This window comes from Coloeus monedula (assembly GCF_965178545.1).
Source record: "Coloeus monedula genome assembly, chromosome: 1".
In the NCBI taxonomy this organism is placed as follows: Eukaryota; Metazoa; Chordata; class Aves; order Passeriformes; family Corvidae; genus Coloeus; species Coloeus monedula.
This window is the reverse complement of record NC_138781.1, coordinates 4,427,762-4,438,620: the sequence shown is the minus strand read 5'-3', so window position 1 is coordinate 4,438,620 and position 10,859 is coordinate 4,427,762. Positions and strand designations below refer to the sequence as shown.

The following is a 10,859-nucleotide window of genomic DNA, read 5'->3' as shown; positions in this document are numbered from 1 at the left end:
TAACAGATTCAACTAAGACCATTTCAATGGGGGACAGAGACAAAATAGAAAAAAACCTGTAACATCACAATTTTATAAATCCCTTTTTTAAAGGTTTTCAAAAATTTTGACCTTCCACTGAGCATGAAAGAGGGCAGGAGAACCCCAAATGCCACTGAAATGGGCAAATGGTTCACAACAACTACATTTTGTATCATTCACAATGTCACACTTCAAGTTATTGTGACAAGATATGAAAGTGTCAGAAGTGCATAAACTCTGGGGTTTACATAGAAGAGGATACATATTTAAAGTATATTTTATATTTTAGGGCTGTTACTTCACTTAACCCAAAATAATTATTTTAGCCTGTAAGATAAATAGTAACTTGTAATAAAGCAACAGACCCATAACAGTAAGACCTTCCCAGCATCCAAGCCAAGCAGAGAGAAGGGCCAGGGCACCACAAGCAGAGTGGTAACAAGATCCCAACATTTTTCACCATTAACTGGAATATGGCATTTATCTATTGGAAGTCAGAAAATTTAGAAATTCAGCTCCTGCGTTTGCTTTCCCATCCAGAACCAGCACCTTCCCTGTTGGGTGATCACCAAATCATCTATTACAAATATCATCATTTTTCCTGCTGTTATTTTCCCCTCATTTGCAACGCTCCAAGTCCCAAACCGTCAGGACTCAGAAGACATCGCACGAGGTTCAAGCTGCCAAAATTCTCGCTGTTTTTGGTGTACCTTGCTCAGAAGGGGAGCGAGGGGGAGAAGAAACCCCACTTGTCTTTTTACCATACCAGACAGGGGTCAGTGCCCTGCTGGACCATCCCGGCCGTGTCTCCCCATTCCACCCGCATTCCCTCGCAGGGTGCCAGCGTGGGCCATGGCCTCCCTCTAGCGTCCAGAGCACGGGCTCCTCTGCCTCAGCTCCCCCTGAACGAGCCACCAGAGCCTTTCCAGCTCTCCAGGCAGGAGGAATCTGGTTCGGTCCTGTGAGTAATGACCCATAATTGATGTTTATAGACTCTCCGGAGTATGAGAATTCACCGAGCCCTCCGAGCGCCTGGGGATCAAGCAGCCTTGTGAAGCTCTTCTATAATTAACATTTAATGATTATGCAGAAAGCCCGAGGCAAGCAGCTGTCTCCACTTCTGCAGGAGAGGCCCCAGGGCAATAGGACATGAAGACAAACTATTCAGAAACCCCTCATCAACTTAATGTTCCTCCTCCCGTGCCCACAGACTTCTCACTTATTCTAGCAAGACATGAAGGTGCAAATGTCACCTTGGCAAGATGGCAGCAGTTATTTTTGTAGAACAAACACCCAGCTCATGGGTCTATCCACAAATGGCTCCCGCTGCCAACACGATGTGCCTGAATGAGCTTCACCATGCTCAGGTCAAGGGCTGCTGCTGTCAGCCAGGAGGAACCAGCAGCAGCACCTGGACAGGATTTGGCAGCATCCCTGGTAAGGGATCATTCACTGACAGGGAGCATGAGGGAGGGGCGGGAGCACATTTCTGTCTGTGCTTCAGCCCTGGTAATGCTTTAAAACAAAGCTAAAATTGAAAAAAAAAAATCACATCCAGATGCAACCCTAAAAATGTAAACTAGTAAAACATTAAGCTGTAAAATCAACATGAGTCAGTGGCTGAAGTAATGAACAAAAGGGCAGAGTTCAAGCAACTGCGGACACATAAGCAGGATTCCTCTCTTCCCCAATTTAAAAAGTAAATATTTACTGATAATCTGTTTAAAACACCAGTGGATCACTTTAAACACTCCTTTGGGCAGAACTCCTGACCCCCACCCTGGAGCACTGATGAGATCCACTAGTCACAGGCAGGATTCAAGGCCAAGTCTAACAAGCAGAGCAGTCTTGACGTTGCCCCGAGCCTTAGTCACAGAAATACAGTAATTATTGTGACAGTTAATTAAATTAGGCTCTTTCCTTATTCAGTGTTTAGCCCTGTGCCTCTGAGGCATCCCAAAAGCTGCTGTGTTTAGGAAGGCTTTTAAAGGTGAAAGAATTTAAGATCCGGACCCACTGAGGTGCAGACCTCGGTTAAGTCAATGAGCAACAGCAGGCCCTGCTTTGTGTAGTAAGGACAGTCACTGAAAAGATGTATTTTAAGACTGAATTTCTCCTGAAGGAGAAGTAAAAATTTAGTAATATCTGGGAATATTAAATGCTGGTATAAGGTCACTGAATCAAATGTAACCTGAAGAGAGACAGACCTGTCCAACATGGTACAATTCCCACCAAGCCTCCATGTTACTGTAGCTTTTAAAACATTGACAAAGCCTGCAGTTTGAGGCTCTGAGGTCTTGCTAATGCTTGGAACAGAGTCTTCCTGTATCAGACACTCTCTAAATGTGTATTTTCAGTATTTTTAGTGAAAGTGCTTACTCCACAGATGCTGGATGCTGCTGCTCACTGACTTAACCCGGAACACCACAGAGTTGCTTTATTTCCCCTCGGAGTTGTGAAGGAGTGCTGGACAAAGTTCTTTGTTCCCAGTCACAGGCTCCAAGCAAAGATCCAGGTTCTGAAGTGGTGGAAGACCCTGTGTCAATGACACCCCTGGTCCGAAGGCACAGCCAGGACAGGTTACAAGAGCACCCAGCTCTCAGGACTTTGCATCAGGGCAGCATGAGGGATTTTGCCAGTCTCGTCCAGAACCATTTTTTGGTGCAAGGATTGGTGTAGTCACAAATCGTAATGAACCGTAAGATACTCGGAAACTCGTTCTTCATGGATTTGTACTTGACTGGAATCAGCCGTTTGTGACGAGCACCTGAAAGAGAGGTCACACAGGCAGAGGGTTACACAGAGCCACAGGCAGATCACACACCCACTCCCTCCCCACCACAGCACACACATCACAAGATCCAGGTTTGCTCCTGATTGTGCATCACCTGAGTATATTGCAACCAACTCTCACCCTGGAGAGGAAGTGTCTGAATCCTGAATTACTCAGGCTGCAGATGTTCCCTGACGAATCCCCCTGCTAACATGCACTGCTGGTTTTGAGACACCATGAGATGAGAATACCCTCCCTCTGACTGCTGCTGCTTGAAGGAGCAGCTCTTCTACAGAGGAATTTCTCCACAGGGACACCTGCCACCACCTGCACTGTGCCCAGCACAAGTGATGAACTGAGACTGGGATGAGACAAATAACCACGATTTCATAACTGCAGCAGATGCTGGAGTAATGCATAGAGCTCCCAGAGCCTGTAACCAAACCCTGCTGTGCATTAGTAACACCCCACACAAACAGCTAATGCTGTGACTTCTCTAAGCCTGTACTTCCACCCCTGTTCTCATTGGCAGAGTTCAGGTTATTCCATACATTAGAACTTTTCCTGTTCTAATGGAAGGTGTGATGCCCACAAGAAACTGGTGAGGAACGAAAAGGACTTTTCTACAAATCTTGATGACTGGGGGCTGATACAATGTCCTGGGGGTGTTCAATGGATTAAGTGATATCATATGAAATTAGTGTGTCAAGGAAGATGAAGTGAATTCCTGTCTCTGCCACCAGCTTCCAGCCTAACCTCTGGCATGTCATTTATAATATCATGTTAGATGCCTCTAGAAAAGACTTTACATCTAGATACTCTTCCCAATTCTACAGATCCTCTGTACTATTAGGCTGCACTTACTCCCCAGCAACACAGACAACTGTAGAACAACTAGTGGCTAGAGAAGAGCAATCAGAACAGACTCAGCAGAAGTAAATTGGTGGTTTTTCAATTCAGAACAAAATATGTAAAAAATTTCCCAACCAAGTTGAACATTCATTCCATATTTTGTTTACCTATCCACAAGGATCTCTACAAGAATCATAGAATAGAATGGGTTGGGTTGGAATGGGCCTTAAAGATCATGTAGTTCCAACCCCCCTGCTATAGGCAGGGACACTTTCCACTAGACCCAGTTGCTCAGAGCCCCACCCAGCCTGCCCTTGAAATCTGCATGTTCATTACCTGTCACCTAATTCCCAGCTTTACTCACATCCTGGATTTATTATACTACTTGTCTCTTTAGCAGCAAATTTTCCTGTATGGATCTGGAAGCCCTTCACAAGCCTGACATGCAGCTCTGACATTTCTGGAGCAGGCAGCATTATCCCACCGACAGCTGGAGCAGTGCAGCACAGGCAGCTTCTCGCTCATGGCCACGTGAGGAAGGTCAAGAGCAGGGCAAGGGACTGAGCCCAAGCCCCTGCCTGCACAACCAAGTTATGAAGCCCCTGTTAGTTCCAGTGGTACAGTGCCCGCTGGTGTCAGCTGAAGCTTTGGGTGTCACTGTAATAAAAATGATAATGTGCAATTGTAAATGGGATATTTGTGTGACCTTACCTGGGGAAAGACTAAGAGCAAATTTGGTCTGGAAATCACACTCATTGCTTTCCAGGTAGTCATCTGAAACGACAACCACCATCCTCCGGCACCTGGAGATGAAGCAGGGGAGAGAAAAAATAAAATGTCAAAGGAGATGGTTCTCATCCCCACAAATAGAAGCATGTACTGCTCTGAATTGCTCCAGTGGAGAAGGACCTGGCTGTGTTCCAGAAGGAATTAACTGTAGAGCAGGAACAACTGACAGATACAGTGATGTTACACAGAAAAACCTGATTACAGATAAACACTCATATACCAAGAAGTGAGGAAACAGTAAGTGCAGACTGTCTGTGTAACCTTTATGTGATCCTCTGTCGATATAAGACACACAAGGCAAAGAAAAGCCATTGAACGTAAGTAGCATCACCACAGTGGCACCTTCCTCATGAACACAATGGACACACTGGGGAACGCCTGAGTTGTCCTTCTTTAGACAAGAGCATAAAACAAACCCCATGAAGACATCCTTGTGGATTTTTTCTGTTTCACTGGCACCACACTACAGACATCACTGTAAAATGAATGTAATGTTCCACTACACTCACAGCTGGCCCCAACAGCCACGGTTCACTTACCTCCTCTCTATAAGCTCTCCGCTGATGGACCACACACAGGTTCCTGGCAAGACATCCCGATCAAATACACAGAGCTTCAGTTTGAACTCTGTTTGCTCCAGCTCCCTGATCATCTCCTGGACAAACTGGAGGTCTTTCTGACAGTAGCAGATGAAGGCATCAAATATCTCTGTTCCATTCCCTGAAACCATTAAAAATGTAGCTGTCATCTTCTACTATAAATGAAGTTCACTCCTGTAGTGAACTTTCAAGAGCTCCCACAGACTTTAACTCAGAATTAGGAGTCTGACAGAAAAGCTCTGGCCAAACTTGCAAAGTTAATGCAAAAATGCAAAGGTAATTTAGCATTTTATTAGATGAGCTGCCCTTCAGCCCAGACTCCAGTCCTTAACAGGGCTGGCAGGAGGTAACACACATCACTGCCCCGACTGCTTTCACTGGCCAGGCTACTTCCCCATGTTGCCTGGCAGGGGTCACGGAAAGGGAGCTGAGATGCAGACAGGCAAAATTTGTGGAGGCAATACCATCCAGCCACAGGGAGTCTGGGAAGAGCTGGAGGGAGCAGAGTACCCCAAGACATGCAACTCAGAGCCCCAACACTCTGGGATTTCACTGAGAGTTTCACATCTAAAATACCCTCATGGCTCTGGGTTCTTTTTCTCTAGTTCAGGTCACAGAGATTCAAACTTCCCAACCAAAACACTTCCTCATCCAGCAGTGTCCTGCCATCTGCTGTCCATGGAGCTATGGGGTGAGCCTTGAAATCTGGGACCTGTCATTTTTACAGCTAAGATGTCAAACCTGGGTACCTGAAGTCATATCCTAATGGGCCTGTTTTCTAACTACATTAATGGCTGGCAGCTCTTGTTTATTTAGCAGTTATCCAAATATTAAAGTGCTGCATTTTAAGGGCAATGTCTCTCATAATTAAGTGCTTTAATACTGCTGGATAGTTTCCAACTGTGTTATTTTTTTTTCCATATCAGTGTCACTACAGATATATTCAATTTTTTATGCTGGTTAAAGCCTACCACAGTGAAAAAATAGGTCAGGCTCTAAAAGCTGCTGAGGAAAGTATCAACCCAGCAGGCAGATCCAACCCAGGAAGCATCCAGTGAAGCAGAAGGGGAATGTCTGCCAGGTCAGTCAAACTGAGGGTACTGCTGCAGGGGCACGGCGCTAACTTGGGGGTCACGTCAGGGAAAGCTGCTGCGTACAAACACCAGAATATTTGTCAGTGGACTTTTGTGGAGGGTTGGTGGTGTCCACACATGTAGCAAAGGTGGCCACCCAAAGTCAGACTAGCCAGCACACATGTATGCACACGTGGCTGCACATGCAGGGCTGCACACACACAGAACTCGTTTCCTCTCTCCACCCACTGCACACCCAGTCCTACTTCAAACCCACTTCCTTTTCATTCAAGGTGGTTCCACCTGCCAAAGACAGGGCAGGGAAACCACCTCTGACATTCTTTCCCCTGGACTCCCACCCCCTGAGGTTTCAGCAGCTGCTGCTCTGGACCAGGCTGGGCTAAGGGACATATTTCTGGGAAGTCTCGTCCCATGTGTGTCCAGTGGCTCTGTGGCAGCCTGTTCCTGGGTGAAGTGTTCCCCAGGGTTGCTTTCCCTCTGTGCTCAAAGAAACAGGAAAAATGAAGATGCCCAGTGACTGCCAGCCAAAGCATTCTGGCCTGGGTTATGAAAAGTTGTGGGAATAATAAAAGCAAAAAAAAAAGGTTTTCCACACTTCCCATGGGGAAGGCGATTCCAACATGAGGTATCAGGCAGCCATGGAAGCATGGGCTCTTACCATATGGATCATCCCTGATGGTGATGCCCATCATTTCTGATGTCTTCGGCATGCTGCTGTCCACTGCTGGCACTTGGAGAGGCTGGTTAGCCTCTTCCTGCTTCCTCTGCAAGTACTTCTTACAGTCCTCCTCTGCAAAAACACACAACCAGGGCAAGAGGCTTCTGTGATGTGGGTTTACACCGCTGGAGTTCATTAAAACAGGAATAGCTATTTCATGGATCAGGGATGCTAGAGGGAAACCCTGTCTGGATTTTTTGGTATGTAGAATTTCTCTCACCTCTTTCTGAACCTCCTGATGCTGCCTCCACCACCTGCTCTAGCAATTAATTCCTGAAAATCACTCTTGATTTTTAGAGAAGTACTTTCTTCTACTTGTTTTAGTCCTCCTCCTCCCCTTAGTGCTACTATATCCCAGTACACCTTTAACAGCAGGCATAAGGTACAGAGCAGGTCCCAACTCTGCTGTCTGCTCTCACTGTTCTGCACTTTGGAGTATTTGAAATCACAAAATAGTTGGGGAGGGTTTTCAATTAGAGGTTTTCATGATGTTGGTCCTTATGCCCACGTAAAAAGCCATAAGACAAGAGGAAATGGCCTCAGGTTGTACCAGGGCAGGTTTAGACTGGATATTAGGGAACAATTCTTCACTGAAAGGGTGGTCAGGCATTGAACCGGCTGCCCAGGGCAATGGTGGAGTCAACATCCCTTGAGGAATTTAAAAGATGTGTAGATGTGGCACTTGCAGACATGGTTTAGAGGCGGCCTTGGCAGTGCTGGGTTAATGATCCTGGAGGTCTTTTCCAGCCTTAGCAATTGTCTGTAGACACACAGGAGCTGATTCACGCTCCCAGCCTTTGCCAGCCAGGACAACTGCAGGTGACATTGACTATCCACACTCACCACATACAGCAGGACCACGTAAAATGTTAAGGAGCCCCTAAAGCAGCTTTTATGTTGTTGAGCAATAGGGACCCTCTTATCCTAGGCAGAGTAGATGTGTACCCCACTCTGAGATAACTGATGGGCAAAGACCTGTCACAGTCACTGCTGTGAACTTCCCAATCAGGTCAGTGATGGGCACAGATCTATTACAAACAGACTTGGTTTAAAAATAAATTATACGTCTAAATATCAAGTCTTTGGAGAAGCGACAAGAAACTCTGCAGCCTCTGCTACACTGCAATTACAGAAGAACTGAAAATAAAAGGAGATTTGAAATCAGGAATTAAGAAAAAGATGAAAACTCCCGAGAGCCTTTGCCTTTACCTAAGATTAAAAAAAAAAACCAAACCAACAAGTGTTAATCAGGAAAGTACTGATCACTCAGAGGGTTCAGCTGGCACAGCTGCAGAGCTCACTGGTGCAACAGCAGAGTAAAGGACCCCTTGGAAGTGCAGGATGCTGGTGGGAGCCCAGTGAGTCCTCCTGTAACACAACCTGGCCTGAGCAGGTCTGCAGGAGGCCCAGTTGTACACAAAGATGCCCCTGGCATCAGGAAATACTGTGCACAAGAGTACATGAAACCATTCCTTTCCTTTCCAAGTGTAAATGTCTCTGACTTCTGCAAGAGCTCGCAGCACCAGCAACAGGTCACAGGCCCTCAGTGCAATCCTCAGCCAAAAATAATGAAGTGGAACAGTCACACTGGTCAGGCTGAGGGTCCATCTGCCCCAAGCCTCATCCTGTCTCAAGCACTGCACAAAAACAGGTGTCTAGGGGGGAATATAAGAATAAAATAAGCTTGCAGAGATATTTCCCTAAAATATATATGTATGTCCCTAAAATCTATCTTTTAGGTATAACCTACAATCTATTTTTGTAATCTGTCTTTTGGACTATTCACAGTTAAGCAATTTCCTGAGCCACAGACAGTATTTTTGTTGATCAGCCCTTAGTGGGCCCCCCTTCCAAGAATTTACCTGTCTCCTCTCTATCAGCGTGACCCAACTCTGGGCAAAACTTGTGATTTTCCTGCAGCCCAGGCTCCTCCCACTCCTGCTGGAGTCTATTCCAGGTCTGAAAAAGCCCGTCCACCACACTCCTTTCCAGTGGGACAGGTCCTGAGCTCAGGGCCAGAAGCAGCCTAGGTGATCTCAACATCTTGTGAAGCCCCAGATCTTTTCCACAGCTAGAAGCTCCCCCAAATTTACTAGGAACCTCTGATCAGCGGATCATAAAGCACGCTGATGCTTTTGTCTTTTGCAAAACCTGGCTTTCAGACTTTGATCTTAAATAGGAAGAACCACAGGAACAAAGGGAAGTCCTCCATCGCTTCTTGGTCAGGCTCTCTACAGAGATGGATTTCTACATCTTCCTTTACCTCCGTGAGTAACAGGAAATGAAATTTATTACTTCCTCATCGCTAACGCAGTAAGCTCTATTATACAACACGGGCCTTCAGGGAATTCTCTGGCTTTGGAAATCCTTTGCCAAAAAACTTTCCATTCTGATGACAGCTGGGTTCCCTCTGAATTTCTCTGATCATAAAGAATATAAAGAGCCTAAAAAATTATCAGAACAGATCAAGGACCTTTTTTCTTCTCATTGACCTGTCCCAACTTTTTCAGTTTGCATGGAATTGTTTTCCCTGACATTATCCAGTTCCACACATCCCTCATCTCCCCCAGCAAACATCTTCCTATCACACTTTATCCACACATCGTAATTTTCACATTGTCTGGTGTCAGTGCAATCTGTCTCCTGGCTAACCTGGCCAAAAGCATCTTTTGACACACAGAAACTTTTTTATTGACGATTTGGGATAAGACAGGGCTCCAGGTCACTTTGCAGGGCTCATGGTTAGCAGTAACACCACACACTTCTCTCCTGGAAGCCAGGTGAAACTCCTGTGAATCACAGAATGGTTTGGGTTGGAAAGTACCTTATAGGTCATCTCATTCTGACCCCCTGCCATGGGCAGGGACACCTTCCACTATCCCAGGTTGCTCCAAGCCCCGTCCAACCTGGTCTTGAACGCTTCCAGGGGTGGGGCAGCCACAGCTTCTCTGGGCAACCTGTTCCATTATCTCACCACCCTCACTAGGAAGAATTTCTTCCTAATCTCTTATCTAATATCTAATCTCCTAATATCTAATGTAAATCTCTCCTCTTTTAGTTTAAAACCATTCCCCTTTATCCTATCACTATCTGCCCATGCAAACAAGTCCCTCTCCCAGTTTTTATAAGCCCCCTTCAGGCACTGGAAGGGGCTCTGAGGTCTCCCTGGAGCCTTCTCTTCTCCAAGAACACCCCCAGCTCTCTCAGCCTGTCTCCATAGCACAGGTGCTCCAGCCTTTGGAGCATCTTTGCGGCCATCGTGAGAACACCGAGGATGTCACTCCGTAATCTGGAAAGGGCTTTTCTTCTTGAGAAGGATTTTTTTTTTAACATCACCTCCGCGGACAGAGCAGCAAAGACCGACACGAACAGCAAAGACCAACACGAGCAGCATCCCGTCCCTCCCCAGGCATCAAGGAAGCAGCACCGAAGGCAGGCTCCCGTAGCAGCGCCGGGATTCCCCGGGCTATCCCAGCTCCCCCCGTCCCCAGCGCCTCACCCACGCTGCCGGCCAGGTCCGTCAGAATATCGTCGCGACCCAAGCGGCGCAGCACATCGAGGAGCTGCCCCACAGTGGCCCCGCCGGGGCAGCGTCCCGGCCATTCCTCCAGCAGCGTGGCCGTGGGGTCGGGCAGCCCCTCCAGCCGCCGGATCTCCAGGAAGCTGCATCCCAGCGCCTCCGCCAGCGCCGTCCAGTCCGCGGCCGCGGCCGCCCGCGGGTTGAGGTAGAGCCCGAGGCGGCGGCGGACGCCGTAGTTCAGCGCTACCATGGGCACGGCGTGCAGGTCCAGCGGCGGGACGGGGCTGGGGCTGGGGCTGCAGCTGCGAACGGGGTCCGATGAGGCCGTGGCCATGACCGGGCCGCGCTCCGAACTTCCCCTTCCCGGCACTTTCGCTTCACGGCTCGCCCCGCCTCCCCACCGCCCCCGCAGCGCTGTCTCCGCCCGCCCTCAGCGTGCGGGGCCGGACGGGCGGCATGGGGGTAGTGCGGCCGGCAGGACCAGCGAAGCGAT

General features: G+C 47.7%; 1 protein-coding gene across 1 annotated transcript; it reads right to left on the bottom strand.

The window, feature by feature from the left end:
* On the bottom strand, window positions 1-10,700 carry MYD88 (MYD88 innate immune signal transduction adaptor; the record flags this gene model as incomplete). Its single annotated transcript, XM_082283908.1, has 5 exons — window positions 1-2,788; window positions 4,358-4,449; window positions 4,975-5,155; window positions 6,787-6,918; window positions 10,346-10,700. The coding sequence occupies 5 exons, from the start codon at window positions 10,698-10,700 to the stop codon at window positions 2,634-2,636; spliced, it is 915 nt and encodes a 304-aa protein (XP_082140034.1). The 3' UTR covers window positions 1-2,633.
* Window positions 10,701-10,859: the final 159 nt, after the last annotated feature.